At 46.6% G+C, this 20,594-nt stretch overlaps 1 protein-coding gene across 6 annotated transcripts in view; it reads left to right on the forward strand.

The window, feature by feature from the left end:
- Positions 1 to 20,594, forward strand: part of LOC129453090 (sialoadhesin-like) — a 205,332-nt gene that overhangs the window by 163,477 nt on the left and 21,261 nt on the right. For 3 of the 6 annotated variants that reach the window (XM_073862008.1, XM_073862006.1, XM_073862007.1), the window contains exons 3-7: positions 8,186 to 8,533; positions 8,607 to 8,819; positions 10,707 to 11,036; positions 17,663 to 17,872; positions 17,970 to 18,078. The exons of 1 other annotated variant lie outside the window; for it this stretch is intronic. In XM_073862008.1, coding sequence (XP_073718109.1) covers positions 8,186 to 8,533; positions 8,607 to 8,819; positions 10,707 to 11,036; positions 17,663 to 17,872; positions 17,970 to 18,078 — 1,210 coding nt within the window. The remainder of the gene's footprint in view (positions 1 to 8,185; positions 8,534 to 8,606; positions 8,820 to 10,706; positions 11,037 to 17,662; positions 17,873 to 17,969; positions 18,079 to 20,594) is intronic. 2 more of the 6 variants (XM_073862009.1, XM_073862010.1) reach the window with 1 other exon arrangement.

A 20,594-nucleotide genomic window follows, 5' to 3' on the forward strand; every position in this document is an offset into this window, starting at 1 on the left:
TACATGTTTATCAGTAGATGGGGAACATTGTGGAATAAAAATAAAGACTTAAGGTCTCATGGGACCCTTGTTTTAAACAGGCACAATGATTTTCAGCATGTTACAATAAAATACACGTCCACAAACACTCAGAAGTTTGCTTTTTGACCAAACCACACGAGCACATTTAAATGATCTGTAATAAAACAACACGTTTAATGCTTAAACTTTAGAGAAACAGATCAAATTACATGTTTAAGTTTATTGTGCACACATATTGAACACATTCGCGTTTCTGTCAGTCTCTCATCTATTTTGTAACTCCTCATTCATTTGAAACTTCAGAGAAACATTAAACAACATATTTACTTATTGTGTATGATAGTGAATACGCGTTGTTCACTCACTCGGTCTCGTGCAGTGCATTAATCCTCGTGTTCATTTATATAAACTTCAGAGAAACATATTAAACAACATAACTTGCTTGAAAGCGAACCGTCGCGTTGCTCTCTCTCTCTCTCGTTCGTTCGCTCACTCGCTCTCTCTCTCTTGCACTAAGGTAACGTTAATCCTTTAGAACGTTGATTCAATCTTTAGAAAGATTATTAAAACTACAAGTTATAAGATTGTAGGCTCCTGTTTGTGTTTGATGGAATACAAACGCGTCGTGCTGTCAGTCATTCTTTCTCTCTGTCTATCGCACTCGTGAGGCCGTTCATGGTTGGATAGCGCAGTTAAAGGGGCGGTATCATTATAATTGGAGCCCTTACCTACGTCATGGGGGGAGCGAAATCCGCATGACCTATTTATTCACATGCTTGCAGAGAGAGCCTTACCAAAACAAAGTTACAGGGTTGCTATTTTTCATGTTTTCTGGGTTGGAAGAAGCACTAGGGACCCGATTATAGCACTTAAACATGGAAAAAGTCTGATTTTCATGGAATGTCCCCTTTAATACTTAATTCAACACTTAACAGTTTTTTCAACGGAGTTTCAAAGGACTATAAACAATCCCAAACGAGGCATGAGGGTCTTGTCTAGCGAAACGATTGTCATTTTTGACAATAAAAATAACAAATATACACTTTTAAAGCACAACTTCTCGTCGTGTAGATCCGGTCTTGATGCGCCAGCTGACCCCACTACGTCACCGCAATACGTCATCACGTCAAGAGGTCACAGAGGACGAACGCGAAACTCCGCCCCAGTGTTTACATGTGTTGAGAAAGAGGACCGTTCCTACGTTGTTGTATGTCAACTGATACTAATTAATGTCTTTGTGGCTGTTTATTGTTTAAAATGGTCCGCAAATGTGCGTTTTAGATATGTAACACGTGACTTCCCTACATCACTACGCATTTACGTTAGATCGCGCTGGACTGGACCTTGACGAAAAGTTGTGGTTTAAAAGTATATATTTTTTATTTTTCTTGTCAAAAATGACAATCGTTTCGCTAGATAAGACCCTTATGCCTCGTTTGGGATTGTTTATAGTCCTTTGAAACTCCGTTGAAAAAAACTGTTAAGTGTTGAGTTAAGTATTAAATGTTGGGTTCTATTAAAGTCCATTAAAATTAGAAAAATTCTGCAATGTTTTCTTCAAAAAACATAATTTATTCTGGACTGAACAAAGAAAGACATCAATATTTTGGATGACATGGTGGTGAGTAAATTATCTGGATTTTTCTTTTAAGAAAATGGAATATTCCTTTAAGCTTTTCCTGATTCCTATCCCTAAATGGGGGAGGACAGAGGGCCTGAAGTACGACAGGTCGTGGCACATAAGTCGGTACCTTAGGCACATAGCCGGGCCTTGGGTACAAGAAAGCCTTAACCATCCCCGGTGCAAATTCAAGGCACGTAGGAGAAACCGACAGGGCCTGAAGGTCACCCACTCTCCTCAGAGAAGTGACTGCCAACAGAAGTACTGTCTTAAGTGCCACAAACTTGACTGGAACGGTCTCAATGGGCTCAAACGGAGCCATGGACAGACCTTCCAGCACAACAGCCAGGTCCCAAGCTGGGACCCTGGGTCAGACTACAGGCCTCAGCCTCCAAGTGCCATGAAGGAAGCGAACCACCAGCGGGTCTCTCCCAAGGGACTGCCCGACCAAAGGAACATGGTAAGCCGAGATGGCCGCCACATACACCTTCAGCGTAGAAGGAGATAACCCTGCGGTGAACTTTTCCTGCAGAAACTCCAAGACTGTACCAATTGGGCAGTTCACAGGGTCATGCAGGTGTTTGCTGCACCAGGAAGTAAAAACTCTCCATTTAAAGGCATAAAGCTTCCTCGTGGAGGGAGCTCTGGAGTGAAGAATGGTCTCGGCAGCCTCAGCTGAGAGACCAGATTCTATGAGTCTGGCCCCCTCAGTGGCCAGACCCACAGTTTCCATAACTCTGGGCGGGGGTGAAGAATCAAGCCACCCCCCAGAGAGAGGAGATCCCTCCTGACGGGTATTTCCCAAGGTGAGCCGTCAAGGAGGGACACCAGGTCCGAGAACCATATTCGGTTCGGCCAGAGTGGGGCTACCAACAACAGGCGGACGTTGTTGCGACGAACCCTCTCCAGAACTCCCGGGAGCAGAGCGATTGGGGGAAAAGCCTACAGCCGTAGCCTCGGCCACGGGTGAACCATGGCATCCAGTCCCAGCGGTGCTGGGCGTGTGAGAGAAAACATAGCGGACAGTGTGTCGTCTCTCTGGAAGCAAACAGATCCACTTCCACCTGGTAAAATCTCGTCCAAATGGACTCCACCACCTGAGGGTGGAGCCTCCACTCCCCGGGCCTCAGCCCCTGTCTCGACAGGACGCCTGCTCCCTGATTCAGACACCCGGGAATGTACACTGCTCTGGGGGACAACAACTTCCCCTGTGTCCACAGAAGGATATGCCGCGCCAATTTGTGACCAGTCACGGAAAGTAGGGACACATGTCGGATCTGGGGCATTTTGAGTTATTCATAGATTCTGAAAGTGCAGATTCTAAGCTTTCCAACGATGTGCAACACATGGAAATCTGATAAGATTTGGAGAAGTTGTGGCCATTTGAATGTAACACATTCAAGAAAGAGAATGCTGAGAAATTTGAGAAAGAAAAAAGTTAACACTTTCCCTTTTCCCTGGCTGGAGAGACAATAGGGCTCATTTACATCTCATTTAGCTAAGCCATACCCCCTGTAAAGCCGTTTTGAGATACAGCTGTTCTAGCAGCATATGTAGTATTTTATTACAGAAGTCCGAATGACAAAATGCAAAAATAAACAGGACTTTTAACGTTACCTTTGTGGGGATCACAAGTCGAATCCAGTCTGTTTCAGATGTGTGAATCATCCAATGATTTTTGTCCACAAATGCGTATAATCCGTGAAATATAGATATATAGTCTATTTCGCATGAACTTCTGGTAATACAATATAATATACAATCGGAGGACTATTAACATCGTAACATGTAAGGGTATATCAGATTACACTCCGGTTTTTACGTTCCGTTAAACACATGAACCCGCCTTCAAAGTTTGTATTTAAAATAATAGATAATCCAAAAACAGCACCGTCGAAAACGTGAAGTCCTTAAGAGATGTTACCAATCGCTCGCTCGTTCCTCCATCAGCCAATGACTTCATGGAAAATATTGATAGACAAAACATGTAGCCAATTATATAAAGAATACAACGATCTCTGTGTAACTTCTGTGTGTTTGGACAAATAACAGTCAGCCGCATCGTACGTCAGCCGCATCACTGACTTTATGGGGCGCCGCAGTCGGATGACGTCAAAGTACCGCGAGAGCGAGTCGAAATTGAACTACTCCGTAAGATTTCTTAAAGAGCTCTCACGGTACTTTGACGTCATCCGACTGCGGCGCCCCATAAAGTCAGGCTGACGTACGATGCGGCTGACTGTTATTTGTTCCGCCCCAGCTTCTTTTATATTTCTTTTGTTTTGTGCGCCCGAGCTTCATTTACAGTCTGGGGAGACACACGCTATAAGTTTGAAAAAAATAAATAAAACTAAGCAAACATGTCTAAGGGACAGAGCAGCCACGTCACTACAGTCACGTGACTTCACGCTCGAGCCGGAAGAGAAGACAATGCTGAATAAAGTCATAATTCTTGCTATTTTGGACCAAACTGTATTTTGGAACTTCAACACAATTTTACTGACCCACTGATGTCACATGGGCTACTTTGATAATGTTTTTATTACCTTTCTGGACATGGAAACCGTACATAGATTTTCAATGGAGGAGACAGAAAGCTCTCGGACTAAATCTAATATTAAAACATCTTAAACTGTCTTCCGAAGATGAACGGAGGTCTTCCGAGTTTAGAACGACATAAGGGTAAGTCATTAATGACATTATTTTCAGTTTCACGCTGTTCCCTTTGGGGGCGGAGGCGAAAACACAAGCTTATCCAGTATGTAAATATACACACAGACAATGACACCCCCCGCTGCACGCTAGAATCTCCGGAAAAACAAGCCTATTTTAAAATGTAAAATAAAAATGTACGCTTTCAAATATACATAAACTGCTATCTCAAACATGGAGAGGCTTCTTCGTGATCTCAACTAACAGACTCTGCAATAAAACAAAAATCACAAATTTTGAAAAAAAAAAACGTTTCTCATTTTCTCGAAACTTGTGCTGCCGACGTGTGTCCCTGATTTCCCTGACGGGTCACATTTGTACAAAGGGCGTGAACGCAAACCCCCCTGGTGGTTGATGTACGCGACTACCGACGTGTTGTCTGTCCGGACTAACACGTGATGGCCCCGCAGGTGAGGGATGAAACATCTCAGGGCGTAGAACACCGCCATCATCTCTAGGCAATTTATGTGCCAGATGAGTGTCTGGCCCCCCATAATCCATGAGCCAAATGGCCCTCCATAGTTGCTCCCCAGCCTGTGAGGGAAGCATCCGTTGTCAGCGTAACTCGACGGTACTGAGCCCCCAACATCAGTCCTTGGGAGAGAAACCATGGTCTCTTTCAAAGATCTAAGGCACGAAGACATCTGCGTGTGACCTTGATCAGACGGAACGGGTTGCCCCTCGGGGAAAACCCTTTGGTTTTAAGCCACCACTGTAGCGGTCTCATGTGAAGCAGCCCAAGGGGTATCACATTGGACGCTGCTGCCATGAGCCCCAACAACCTCTGAAATTGTTTTACATTGTGTGACTGGCCTAACTTCACACTGCCTACAGCCAAAAGTATGGATTCCAAACGAGCAGGGGACAGATGTGCCTGCATTGTTGTTGAATCCCATATAACGCCAAGAAAAGCTGTCCTCTGTACTGGAGAGAGGATGCTTTTCTTTGCATTTAGCCTTAACCCCAGTCCTCTCATGTGGGTCAGCACAGCATCTCGATGCTGCGCTGCCATACTCTCTGATTGGGCTAAAATTAACCAATCGTCTATGTAGTTTAAGACACGGATGCCCCGGAGTCGTAATGGAGCCAGCGCTGCATCCATGCACTTTGTAAATGTACGAGGTGACAGAGATAGACCGAAAGGGAGAACCCGATATTGGTAAGCCAGGCCCCAGAAGGCGAACCTCAGGAATCTCCTGTGTTGCGGGAGGATAGATATGTGAAAATACGCGTCTTTTAGATCTATCGTCACAAACCAGTCCTCGGATCTGATTTGTGTGACGATCTGCTTTATAGTTAACATCTTGAACTTTAGTTTTGCAACAGACCGGTTCAGATGACGTAGATCTAAAATAGGACGTAACCCCCCGTCTTTCTTTGGAACTATGAAATAGCGGCTGTAAAACCCTGACTCCTTGTTGTGAGGAGGAACACATTCTATGGCTTCCTTGCACAAGAGAGTTTCTACTTCTTGTTCCATTATTAGAGCCTGCCCAGATCCCACTATGGTAGATAACACGCCGTTGAATTGGGGTGGCTGGTTGCCTTTTTCTATTATTTGCAGAACCCACTGAGACACGTTTGGCAGGAGTTTCCACGCTGCCAAATTTTCTATAAGGGGGACCAGCCTCTCGAGACTGGCTTTTGGTGTACTGCTTAAACTTTTCCCGGTGCCCTGAACCAAACTGGCAGGGTTTAACCTGGGTGATATTAATGCCTCCCTCCTCGGAGAGAGGTGTTGCGTGCCCCGCGCATGAGGCACACAAGAATATGAAGCCGCTGTGCCCCGAAACACACACTGCGGCGGGGTTAACACACTGGCATCCCGATGGCATCAAGGAGAGACGGGCACCGTGTTGTGAGGTGACTGCCGGCTCTCCCCGACTGGGGGCTGCCCTCGGAAATATGACACTACGTCCCTCAGGACTTCTTTTTAGCCGACGCCTTCCTCGCCATAATAACAGTCCTCAGGTCTGTTTTCTGCTTGGATAAAGTCTGAGTGCGACCGCCCGAACCCCAGTTTTTTTGAGGGGGACCATGAGTGGCAACACTATGCTTTTGCGATGCTCTATACGATGTCGATGGCTGCTCCCGCCCAGCAGCCCTAGAATCAAGAGCACGGCGGGGGAGATAGCGTTTCGAACACCGCCGACTGCTTACGAGCCTCCGCAAATCTCTCAACGACAGTATTAACGGCATCGCCGAAGAGACCGGAGGGCCCAACGGGCTCGTCTAAGAGAAATGCCCTATCTGAGGTTTTAAGCTCGGACAGATTAAGCCATAAATGGCGTTCCGTGGCTACAAGAGCTTCCATTGATCTACCCACGGCTTTCGCAGTTTCTTTAATCGCCCTGAGTGACACATCAGTAACTCAATGAAGCTCTTTAAATATATCAGATGTACCCCCCGCCTCGGTATCTAAATCTTTAAGCAGTTCTGCTTGGTACGCCTGTAAGATAGCTAAGGTATGCAGTGAAGCCCCAGCCTGCCCTGCAGACTTATAAGCTTTACCCACTAAAGACGAAGTTAATCTAACCGGTTTTGTGGGAAGCAAAGGCGATTTTAATGATGACGCCGCAGCGGGGGAGAGATAGCTCGCAAGCGTCTGCTCCACCCGGGGCATCGTTAAATATCCACAGCTTGCTGTGGAGATCAGGAAAGAAAGGCATGTTGCGCCGCGAAGGTTGAGGTTTCTGTTTTAAGAAGTGCTCGTCTAACATGCTCTGAGGATGCGCGCTCTGTGTCTCCGCCGGCCAGTCTAATTTTAAGCGAGGCACGGCATTAGTGACAACCTCCATTAAATCATCAAACGCGGGGGACGAATGAGAAGGCTCCTCAGCGTCCACCACGTCCACAGACATAATATCGACTTCCTCGGACGACGATAAATGCAAATCTGGGCTCCCCCCGGGCGGAAGAAACCGCAGCGCGGGCTTCCGAATCCAGAGACGAGGCACTAGATCCCGCTGGTGAAGGCTGAGAAAGGGGAAGATCCGTCTCAAGCTCGTCCGCGAGATCTAGTTGTGATCCCCACGATCGCAGCTTCCACTCTGCCTCGTCAGCAGCGGGGCCAGAACCGTAGGGAACACGCGGCTCACCACCCTCTTTGAAGAGTGCGAGCCGCGAGCGCAACGTACGGAGCGGCATCCTTTCACAATGTGCACAACAACCCCTCTCAAGAGATGATTGTGCGTGTTGTGCCCCGAGAGAGTCTGTGTCCACAGAGAGTCCTCGCTCGTAATGAAACGAGGACACGGGGAAGCACACTCCTTAAAACTTTGTTTGGACTTGGACATGATAATGACACACACTCGCTTGCTGAGGCACAAAGAGCTGAAGTCGGCTTGCCGGGTGCTCTTTTTATAGCTTCCTGGTTCCCACGTCACCCGCCTATGACGTGTCACTTGACCATTGGATTGATTTGACCTACGTGCTTCAGACGCAATCACGCAGAGGGCGTTCCCATAGCGTAACTTCGGCGACGCAGCTTGAGTTCCCTCGAAGGGGAACCTCCGGTTGTAAAATTACCTGTGTCCGTGTGAACTAGACCTTAATCTCATTTCAAGGGCATTAAATAAGGCTGAAAATCAAGAGGGGGAACAGGTGATGATCATGAAACAATAATGGGATAATTAATAAGGAGAAAGAGGGGGTCAAGATACGAGACAGGGAAATATTTATAAATATTTATAACTGTTAAAATTATTTAATGTAAGATGTTTAACTTAAAGTTGGTTGGATTAAGATTAAAACCTTGATTTTGCTTTACTTAAAAAAGTTACATTTACAGTACAGTATGTTACAAATATCAGTATAATGCCTTTTTTTCAGGGTCCATAATATTGAACAGGTTTACTGTGACCTGTGATAAATTGAATATTTGTGCTGTGAGAGGGAGACAGGTGACACTGAGGTACGATTACTCAAACATCAACATCAAAACTGGATTCTGGTTAAGCCAAAAACAGAGAACAAACTGGAGAAACAAAGATGAACCTGAAGATTTGACTTTAGATTCAGATTACTCAGGACGAGTGAAACAGGAGATCAATGAAGGCTACTCACGACTCAAAATATATGATCTGATAGAGAGAGACAGTGGAGAATATCAGTTCATGATCATTATGAAGGATGGAGTTAAATATCTCAGCTCAGACACAGTCAATCTAACAGTAACAGGTACATTTACATTCTCATCAGTCCAGTTCAACTCTTTTCATTTCTCATGTAATGTAAGGTTTTGCTTATTTAGTTTTACAGGTGAGGATGAATCCTGAATCTACAGATGGTCAAGTAAAACTGATCTGTGATTCTTCCTGCAATCTCATTTTTGAAAATTATTACTTCTGGTGCAAGAATGGACGATATTTACAATCCAGCACAAACATACTTGAGCTATCCAGAGGAAACACTGACAGCTATTCCTGCTCCACGTATAGCGAATACACTCAATCTTCTTCTGTGTGTAAGTGTGATTCAATATTTAGTTTAAAGGCTCACTGAAGTGCTTTGAAACGTGCAGCATCATTTGATGTGGTGACATCATTTTAACTGAAACAGGAAGTAGTGTTGCTATCTATTATACACAACCTTGTGTTTGCGGGACAGTACAGGGCACACAAAATACAAACAGATCTCAAGCTACAGCTCATCCAAAAAGTCAGGGGATTTGTATAAGGGTCATCCAAATAGTTGATTGATTTGTCACTAAGTGCTAAAGGGGTCTGAAAAGTAACCAATAGCATTTAAATTAGAGCAGTCCAGCAAAGCCGCATTTGACAACTTATGAGCATCACAGTTTTATTAAAATAAAGTCTAATAGAGTCCTGATTTTGATATAATATAAAAACTGTTATGTAAGGAATAATTAACTGTTGAATTATTTGAAAATAATGCACACTCAAGGTGGTAATGCGGCACAATGCGAAGCCGAGTACACAGTCTGAATCACTTCTTATCCCCTACATAGTGCGCTATGTGCCAAAAAACTAGTAAATGTATAAACAAGTGTCTCATTTCAGCCTCTTGTTATTTTTAGGCGGAGGTTAAGTGCAATATAGGGGGTGGTACCCTTTAGCGCCTATAGAGCATTTGATTGGAAAGGAAATTTGATGCTGAGCTAAAGTCTAGGGCAGGGTTCCCCGAATCTTACCCTGGAGGGACGGAGCACTGCAAAGTTTAGCTCCAACCCTGATCAAACACACCTGATCAAGCTAAACAAGGTCTTCATGATCACTAGAAAATCACAGATGGGTAAGTTTGATTAGGTTTAGACCTAAACTCTGTAGTTCTCCGGCCCTCCAGGGTAGTTTAGTTTAGTTTAGTTTATTTATTTAAGGACAGTGCACATTAATAAACATTTCTGTAAATGTGCCAGTATTAGCCAGCAGGCTAATTTTCAACTGTAGTCCATTTGGCAAGATGTTATAGTGGCTAAAAACGCAACATATTAAATCACAAAACAATTAATATACATAATACTAGCTACATTAAACATCAAATCATAAAAACCTAAAACATATGACCAGACAGCCATACAACTGTTGGGAAATTAATAAAATTACCATCTATCCATCTATCTGTCATACGTTACAAAAAGCTAAAATGTAAATACAAGCATATATAAATTATTATGAGAAATGCTCACATCTTTGTGTACACAAAAGCCAGTCCTTAATATGGTTTTTTAATGTATGGTATGAGGTGGACTTTCTAATGGTAAGATTTGGGGAACCCTGGTGTAGGGTGTAGTGGCGGCCGGTGACTTCTCTTCTGAGAGGTGTGAATTCAAAATATGTGTTTGAAGTGTTATTTGTGTTGCTCGTCATGTCAAAATATGTGTTCAGTGAGTCATTTGAACCTATGAGCATCATGCATTATGTCAAAATAGGTCCCTGCTGCAGACGCATTATAAGGGTTTATGATAAAGAGACGCTCGCATAAAAAAACCTCTCAAGACACTAACCTAACACTAAACTCTGATTATCTGGCACACACAAGCGTCTGTTTTATCATAAACCCCTTTGAAGCATCTGCAGCAGACATGTATTTTGACATGATGAGCCACACATGATGGGTTAAATACGTTTTCACGAGCTACACGTCGTGCGCCGTCACCGGCTGCCAATGCTTTTTGTCCACATTCAAAAACATTTTTTTAATGTTTATATATGCCAATGTTGTCTGTGTTTTGGGCCATAACAGCTTATATACTGTGTCCTTTATATATTTATACTAAAAAGAAAAAGTTTAATTTTGATTTCATGAAGACTTTAAAATGAAAGAGTAAAATTTGTACAATCTTGTGTTGATTTTATTTATACAGATGTTCAAAATCAATTGTTTCTTGCAGGTCCTTCTAACAGTGTCTGTTGGGGTGTGACTTACACCTCTAGAAGAGTTTGTGCTTTAGTGGGATCAACAGTAGATATTCACTCTTCATACTCACATCCCACTGGATATACAGTAGAGGAAACATTCTGGCATTTACCAAACAATAATACTTCAAAATATCAAGATCTGCGTGAGGATCATCATTTTGCTGGTCGTGTGGAGTTTGTGGGAAACACACTGAGAATCAAAGATGTCAAAACGAGTGACTCTGGTCAATATCTATTCAGGATCATCACCAACACATCAAAAGAATTTTCTGGTTATCCTGGAGTCACTCTTACTGTTACAGGTAACTGCTCATAATAAACTCTTTGTTAAGCTGCATTCACTGATCAGATTATAATGAATATATTTATGCTGCTGATTTGGTGTCCAGACAGCTGATGAATTTGACCTGCTCTTCTTTCCATGAAGTTTACACTGAATGTTTGAGGTTTTAATTTCTAAGAAAAGCAGAATATTTTGTGTTTTGTTTTCTGCATAGAATGCTGTTTTGCTAGTTGTTAGTTATTCTCCTAAGATTAAATAAGAAATAAATGTAATGCATACTTAAATTTAAAAATTGTCCTTAATATCACATACAATAAAACGTCTCGGTTACGGATGTAACCCTCGTTCCCTGAATAGGGAGCTCGCTTAGAGAGACCAATCTGCTTCGAATACTACTAAAACGCCAATGAACTTGGCATTGAGATATTTGCATAATGCTGGCGCCGCCCCGCCAGGTGCGTATATAAGGCGCACGTGCAAATAGGGAAATCAGCTTCTGTTCGCTGAGAAAGCCGGAAGGTGACCGGCCTAAACAGCAGGTGGCAGCACCTGTGGCGACGGGAGGTGACGTCTCCGTTCCCTCCTTCAGGGAACGAGGGTTACATCCGTAACCGAGACGTTCCCTTTCAGTCGGTCACTACGACGTCACGTCGTGACCGACGAATTGGGAAACCCTACTAAAACGCCACTAGGGGCTGACCTCTTCCAGTGTCTGCTTAAAGCCCTCCGGTTCCACTTAAGGATAGGAGAATTAGGTTTCAAGGCAGAAGGCCGGGCACTAGATGTTCCTTTAACCCCACAGTAGTGCCAGCGACTGGGAAGCGCCCTAACTGAGCGGTATAGGGACGCTGCGGAAGCCACCGCCCCGTTAAGGGCTAATGGTGGACGAAAGTCAACCGTAGTTGAGGTAAAAATGACAGCCGTGGCTGTGTAAGCAAAGCAGTGCTCTGCTAAGGGAAACGTGGGCTGGTAGGATTAACCCCACGGAATAATACTCACAACGGAACCCGTTGGGACACAATGTGGGGCCCTGGCCAAACACGTAGGTTCGTAAGAATACAACTAGTGAAAGGCTGACAGCCAATGCTCCGCAACAAAGGCTGTCAAGGCAGTGGAGAGAGCAAATCAAACCATTACGCATTTTTGCTCTGTTAGCCTTCCATACTGAAAACTCAATTTGGAGCCTCAGTCGGAGGCTGCAAGCCGACTTGCGAGTCTGCTCTCCGTGTCCTCCCTGGTGAGGACAGAACACGAGAGGATACAGGCTCGATACGAACATTGTAGAATCTAATGAACGTATTAGGTGTCGCCCAACCAGCAGCTCTACAGATGTCTGTTAGCGAGGAACCACGAGCTAATGCCCAAGATTAGGCAACACTCCGAGTGGAGTGCGCTCTCAAATTAAAGGGGCAAGGAATGCCCTGCAAATTGTAAGCCAGGGCGATAGTATCAACTATCCAATGAGACATCCTCTGCTTAGTGACAGCTTTCCCTTTCTGCTGGCCACCATAACAAACAAAGAGCTGGTCTGAGGTCCTGAAGCTTTGCGTGCGGTCCACGTAGAATCGCAGTGCGCGTACGGGGCACAACAAAGCCTCGGTTGGGTCTGCCTGCTCCAAAGGCAATGCTTGCAAGCTCACCACTTGATCTCTAAAGGGAGTAGTGGGAACTTTGGGCACGTAGCCTGGTCTGGGTCTCAAGGTCACGCTCGAGACAGAAGGACCAAACTGAAGGCACGAATCGTCAACAGAGAATGCATGTAAATCCCCTATTCTCTTCACCGAGGCCAATGCTAGTAGGGTCAGAGTCTTCATGGATAGAAGCTTCAGACTCGCAGACTGCAAAGGCTCGAACGGAGGACTCTGTAGCGCTTTCAGCACCATGGACAGGTCCCAGGGAGGAATAGAAGGAGGGCGCGAGGGGTTTAGCCTGCGAGCGCCTCTCAGGAATCTAATAACCAAATCATGCTGGCCCACTGATCTGCCGTTAATAAGTGAGTGATGCGCAGATATAGCGGCGATATCAACTTTAATAGTGGACGGTGACAGCCTACCATCTAACCTTTGTTGAAGATATAAAAGCACAATGTTAATAGGGCATTCTCTGGGGTCCTCGCGTTGCGAAGAGCACCAGGTGACGAAAAGGTTCCATTTTAACGCGTAAGCCCGTCTTGTGGACGGAGCTCGTGCCGCGTCAATAGTGTTAGATACCGCCTGGGACAAATCACTTAAACCTTGCGCGCGCTCAACGACCAAACGTGGAGATTCCACAGGTCGGGGCGCGGGTGCCATAATGTGCCCCCTCCCTGAGAAAGAAGGTCCTTCCTCAGGGGAATCCGCCAGGGAGGGGCTGTCGCGAGGAGCATTAGTTCCGGAAACCAATTCCTGGTCGTCCAATATGGGGCGATCATTAAAAGGCTCTCCTCGTCCTGCCTGACTTTGCACAGTATCTGTGCTATTAAACTCACTGGGGGGAACGCATATTTGCGCATGCCCCGCGGCCAGCTGTGTGCCAACGCATCCACGCCGAGGCTGCCCTCGGTTAGTGAATAAAACAGGCGACAATGGGTATTGTTCGGTGACGCAAATAGGTCTATCTGCGCTCGGCCGAATTTCCTCCAAATCAGCTGGACCGTCTGGGGGTGGAGTCGCCATTCGCCGGGGCGCGCCGCTCGGGAAAGCGCGTCTGCCGCTGTATTGAGCGAGCCCGGTATGTAAATGGCACGAAGGGACCTCAGATGCTTCTGACTCCAAAGGAGGAGACGACGAGCGAGATGCGACAGGTGACGAGAGCGCAAACCGCCTTGACGGTTGATATACGCTACGGTCGCAGTGTTGTCTGAGCGCACTAGTACATCCTTCCCTCGCAGCTCCTGAGCGAAGCGTACGAGTCCCAGATGTACTGCCCATAACTCGCGGCAATTGATATGCCAATGCAACTGGGGTGCTGTCCACACCCCCGAAGCCGTGAGCTCGTCGTACGTGGCTCCCCAGCCCGTGTCGGAGGCATCTGTGTGCACAACAGCATGCCGGGAGACCTGTCTCATGGACACGCCGGCCCTGAGAAACGCGGGGTCTGACCACGGGGGGAATGTTAGGCGACACGCAGGTGTAATGGTTACACGATGAATGCCAGCGCGCCACGCTCTCCTCGGGACTCGATCGTGAAGCCAACGCTGAAGCGGTCTCATATGGAGCAGCCCGAGCGGTGTCACGGCCGCTGCTGCTGCCATACGCCCCACGAGTCTCTGAAATTGTTTCAGAGGGACCGCATTCTTCCCTCGGAATGAACCGAGGCAAGTCAGAATTGATTGGACGCGCTCTTCTGTTAAACGTGCCGATAAATCGATCGAGTCCAGTTCCATACAGAGAAAAGAGATCCTCTGCGTGGGGCAGAGTTTGCTCTCTTCCCAGTTGACCCGAAGACCCAAACGGGCGAGATGTTGAAGTGTTAGATCTCTGTGTTCGCACAGCGTCCGCCGAGAATGCGCTATTATAAGCCAATCGTCGAGGTAAGCCAGAATGCGAACACCGCTCTCTCTGAGGGGCTTTAACGCCGCCTCTACCACTTTCGTGAACACACGGGGAGAGAGAGACAGCCCGAACGGTAGTACTTTGTATTGGTATGCCCGCCCCTCGAACGCAAACCGGAGAAACGGTCGGTGACGAGGGAGAATGGACACATGAAAGTACGCGTCTTTCAGGTCTATCGCTGCAAACCAATCTTGGGGGCGTATTGCACTGAAAATTTGTTTCGGTGTAATCATCCTGAAAGACCTCTTCTGAAGAGATTTGTTCAGGACACGCAAATCCAAAATCGGTCCTAACCCGCCGCCTTTCTTGGGTACTATGAAATACGGGCTGTAGAAACCCGATCTCATCTCGGTAAGAGGGATCGGCTCGATCGCGTCCTTCGCCAGCAGGACTTCGACCTCTGCACGCAGTACATGTGCAACGGACGCTTTCACCGTGGTGAAACGTATGCCCGCAAATTTGGGAGTGTGCCGATTGAATTGAATTTCGTAACCGAGGCGGATCGTGCGTAAAACCCAACGAGACGGACTGGGAAGCTGAAGCCAAGCCCCCAGGGACCGTACGAGAGGAATTAACGGCACTACCGGTGTACCCGCGGCGGGGCAGCGAGGCGGGACAGGCGGGACTGCCGGTGCGTCTGCCGTGACAGCATAAGCATCTACAGTATGTGTGTGTGTGACACTGACCTGAGCCCGCTGAGGTAAACGGTCGTCCGGTCTCCTCAGCTGAGGACGCAGACTCCGAAGGGGTTGCTGGTGGTCCGGTCTCCGAAGGGGAGAGCTCGAACTCCTCAGAACACCCTGTTCCCTCTCCGTGGTCTAGAAGACGTTCTAGCGGGGGGGGGCGGAGGCAGCCGCCGGAGGGCACCCTCGGCGAGGAGCAGACGGGGCCGCCGGCGCTGGGGGGCGAGATGCAGGTCGCTTGCGCCGGGGCATGATCTGAGCGATCGCTTCCGTCTGCTTCTGGGCGGCGGAGAACTGCTGGGCAAACGACTCCACCGACTCGCCGAACAGGCCTGCCTGGGATACGGGCGCATCCAAGAACTTGTTCTTTTCTGCATCCGTCATGTCAGCCAGACAGAGCCACAGATGGCGTTCCTGGACCACCATCGTGGACATCGCACGACCGATCGCCTGTGCCGTGACCTTCGTAGCACGGAGGGCCAGATCCGTAGCGGCCCGGAGCTCCGAAAGCACAGGCGAGTCGTGTCCTCCCTCGTGCAGATCTCTCAAGGCCTTGGCCTGGTGGACCTGCAGCAACGCCATAGCGTGCAGGGCTGAAGCCGCCTCTCCACATGCATGATAGGCAGCCCCCGTTAAACCGGAAGACTGTCTGCAAGCACGGGAGGGGAGGGCTGGGCGATCCTTCCAGGTGGAAGCGGTGGCCGGACACAATTGCATCACAACCGCACGCTCCACGGGGGGGATTACCGTATAGCCCTTAGCGGCTCCATCGGTGAGGGAGGTGAGGGGGGAGGGCTGAAACGGCCGTAAACGGGTAGAATACGGCGACCTCCAGGTCCTGGTCAGCTCCTCGTGCACCTCGGGGAAGAAAGGTACCGGCGGAGAGGGTTGTGAAACCCGGGCAGCTCCAAAGAACCAATCATCCAGGCGGGACGGTTCGGGCTGTGGGGGGTGAACCCACTCCAACCCGACGGTCTCCGCCGCTCGAGAGAGCACGGCCACCATCTCTGGATCGAAATCCGGCGTCACGACCCGTCCGGAAGGGGGGAGGACATCCAGATCCTCAGAGGTAGAGGACCCACCCTCGGATGCTGCGGTCTCCGTGGACCCGGAGGGAGGCACGACAGATCCAACAGACATCGTAGAACACGACTCTGAAGTTTCCATCGGCGCATCAACCGGCTGTGGATGAGGAGGCTGAGAGGCAGAGGACGAATCCCCTGCCCGGTTCAGCACAGTGATGCGGAGATCATCCTTCGAGAGCTTCACAGCCGCACCGTGGCGGCGATCAGAGCTCGTCGGACGTGGGTTGCGTTTTTCCCAAAGGAAAGACAACCATCTCCGCAAATCCACAAGGGACATATTCTCGCAGTGAGAACACTTACCCCCAGCGAACGCTGCCTCCGCGTGCTCGATGCCCAAGCACGAAAGACAACGCTTGTGACCGTCCTTCGGACCCATATACTTCCCGCATCCAAGATCGCACGGACGAAAAGCCATCCTGAAAAGGACGCTAATGTCCGGATATACGAGAGAGTGGCTGCCTTTAACAAGGCACAAAGCTCTCTCGTATCACTCTTTTAGGGAAATTCACTCAGATGCTCAGTTGATGATGCGCACAGGGAAGGCAACGCACACACTAAACTCAAAACAAAAAAGATGCAGAGCCAGTGGAATACTGCGAAGCGTCCGCTGTGGTACTGCCAGTCCAACCAACTTCCGCAATCGATCCCAACAGAGTGAAGTATCTTCTCAGTAGCAGATACTGCCGGCTTTCGAAGCGATAAAAAGCTGATTTCCCTATTTGCACGTGCGCCTTATATACGCACCTGGCGGGGCGGCGCCAGCATTATGCAAATATCTCAATGCCAAGTTCATTGGCGTTTTAGTAGTATTCGAAGCAGATTGGTCTCTCTAAGCGAGCTCCCAATTCGTCGGTCACGACGTGACGTCGTAGTGACCGACTGAAAGGGAACAAACCCTGTGGTTGGTCTCTGTTGGATAGACAGTCTATTTTTGTCTACGTAAGCCAGAAAATTTTGCTCAGTTGGTTGATGACACTCCTTTTAGCAGCTTTATTTCTTTATTTCTATTTATGTGTTTTGAGTCTTAAGAAAAGTATTAATATTACATTAAATCTTTGCATTACTATTATTAAAATGTTTTTGAACTTCAGGAATCAAATCTATATTCTTGGCTTTCTCATGCCATGCTCCACCAGTTGAGCTAATCGACAAACTACACCGTTCAACATTTGAAGTGGATGAAAACCTTTCTTTAAAATTGTCTTAAAACCAATACACAATACCTGTTCTTGTCTTAGGACAACTTCAATGAATGTTTTTTTATCAACTTTAAATGTTGATTGGTATTTTTTAAGCCTAATTCTGAAAAGTGTTTCATGTGAATTCTGTTATATGAAATCTCAGATACTCAGGTGATAACCAGCCCAAACCCTGTGATAGATGGAGAAAAAGTGATATTAAGCTGTTCAACCGAATGCACTCTGGATAGCAAACATACTTACATCTGGTATAAGAATGGACAACAGGTAACAGATGGATTGAGATTATTAAACAAGCTGTATCTGGACTCAATCAACAGTGAGGAGCTACAACAGTATTCATGTACTGTAAGAGGTAACACAACATCTCATAATACATCTGACTTTAGTGTTAAATGTTTGCTGCAGTTTGTCTGTAATTAATTGATCTTATTTATTTCTGAACTCTTTAGATTCAGTGTCCTCTACAGACCCAAATAAATCCACATGGTTAAATACAGCAATCATTTTGTCTGTGTTTCTGACTCTTGCACTCATAGGAGTCCTGATAGGATGGTATAGGTCAGTAAAACTTTTATTTAAAGTGTTTCAATACAGTGAGATCCTAAAGTCTGAGACCACTTTAGGATTTTATAGTTTAATTAGGGCCCGAGCACCGAGGAGCAGGCCAGAATGGCCTGCACCGAAAGGTGCGAAGCCCTATTGTTTTTGCTCGGATTATTAGGGCCCGAGCACCGAGGAGCAGGCCAGAAAGGCCTGCACCGAAAGGTGCGAAGCCCTATTGTTTTTGCTCGGATTATTAGGGCCCGAGCACCGAGGAGCAGGCCAGAATGGCCTGCACCGTGGGTGCAAAGCCCTATTGTTTTTGCTCGGTTTATTATTAGGGCCCGAGCACACAAGTGTGAGGACCCTATTGTTTTTGCTCCGTTTATTATTATTTTTCTTCTTCTTCTTCTTCTTCTTCTTCTTCTTCTTCTTCTTCTCCAAAATGGATCGCATTTTTGAGGGCCTAAACATACCCGAAAACTCATGAAAATTTGCACACGCGTCAGAAGTGGCGAAAATTTACATGTAGTATAGGCGTCAGAAGTGGGCGTGTAAAAATGGCTCGATAGCGCCACCTGCAAAACTTCAAGAGAACAGCCCCCCCACTACGAAAAACTTACAGATACAAAATTTGGTAGGATCATCTATTACTCCAAGACCTACAAAAAAGTCTCTTGGAGCTAAGCTCTAAACCCCACAGGAAGTCAGCCATTTTGAATTTTCTCTGTCATTTTTTGACATTTCCAAGCGTCGTACTTTAACGAACTCCTCCTAGAGATTTAATCCGATCATCATCATATTTGGTCAGTATCATCTAAAGGCCTTTGCGATGCTAAATTGCGGAGCTTTTGACTTTTCATTGGAGGGCGTGTCCGTGGCGGCCTGGCAAAATGTAATGTTTCGCCATGAAACAGGAAGCTGATGTAATTCAGGCATACATTGTCCGATCTGCCCCTGACTTCACACGTTTGATAAGGGTCCAGGCCTGAACACATCAACATGGCATATTTCAGTAACAGTCATAGCGCCACCTAGAGGCAGCAGGAAATACCATGTTTGACGCTGTGACTTACTGCTCTTAGGTATTTAACCATATCAACATCATATTTCACCAGTGTAATCTCAAGACCTTGTGTGATGATAAAAAGCAACGACCTTGACTTTTCATTAAAGGGCGTGTCCGTGGCGGCCTGGCAAAGTATCGCTAATTGAATCGCATTTTGACAGGCTAAACAACCTCAAAAAGTCATAAAACGTTGCACACACGTCAGAAGTGGCAACAATTTACATGTGTCATAGGCGCCAGAAGTGGGCGTGCAGAAATGGCTCGATAGCGCCACCTGCAAAATTTCAAGAGAACAGCCCCGCCGCTACGAAAATCCTACAGAAACGAAATTTGGTAGGGTCATATATCACCCCAAGACCTACAAAAAAGTCTCTTGGAGTGAAGCTCTAAACCTCACAGGAAGTCAGCCATTTTGAATTTTTGCTGTGATTTCTGTGCAAAATTTGTCATTTCCAGGCTTCGTACTTTAACGAACTCCTCCTAGAGATTTTGTCAGATCGTCATCATATTTGGTCAATCTCATCTAAAGGCCTTTGCGATGTTAAATTGCGGAGCTTTTGACTTTTCGTTGGAAGGTGTGTCCGTGGCGGCCTGACAAATTTCAGCGTTTTCGCCATGAAACAGGAAGTTGTTATAACTAAGGCATACAATGTCCAATCTGCCCCACACTTCACATGTTTGATAAGAGTCTTGGCCTGAACACATTTCAATGCCAATATTCAGCTTCAGTCCTAGCGCCACCTAGAGGTAGCAGGAAATGCCTTGTTTTACGCTGTGATTCACTGTTCTCAGAGATTTAATCAAATCATTATCATATCAGGTGAGACTGATCTTAAGCCCTTTGCGATGATAAATTGCGAAGATCTTGACTTTTCGTTGAAGGGCGTGTCCGTGGCGGCCTCGCAAAGAGTGATGTTTCTCCATGAGAAAGCTGTTGTAACTCAGGCATGCAATGTCCGACCTGTCACAGACATCATACGTTTGACAAGGGTCCTGGCCTCAACACATCAATGTTACAACAATCAAATACAATCATAGCGCCACCTGCTGCACAAAGGAGGTGTGGCACTTCAACGTTCCTTTGAATATCCGCCTATATTTACCCACTGAAATTTCAATCCCCCTGGTTCATTGCTTTACTAAGGCCATAGAGTGGCGGTGCACATGCGTGCGAGGGCCCTTCCATCACTGCTTGCAGTTTTAATTATTATTATTATTATTATTCCGTTTCTTCTCCAAAGTGAATCGCAATTTTTAGGGCCTAAACATACTCGAAAACTCATGAAATTCTGCACACACGTCAGAAGTGGCGAAAATTTACATTTGGCATAGGCGCCAGAAGTAGGCGTGTAGAAATGGCTCAATAGCGCCACCTGCAAAATTTCAAAAGAACAGCCCCCCCACTACGAAAAACGTACCGATACGAAATTTGGTAGGATCATGTATCACCCCAAGACCTACAAAA

This window comes from Misgurnus anguillicaudatus, chromosome 23, assembly GCF_027580225.2.
Source record: "Misgurnus anguillicaudatus chromosome 23, ASM2758022v2, whole genome shotgun sequence".
In the NCBI taxonomy this organism is placed as follows: domain Eukaryota; kingdom Metazoa; phylum Chordata; class Actinopteri; order Cypriniformes; family Cobitidae; genus Misgurnus; species Misgurnus anguillicaudatus.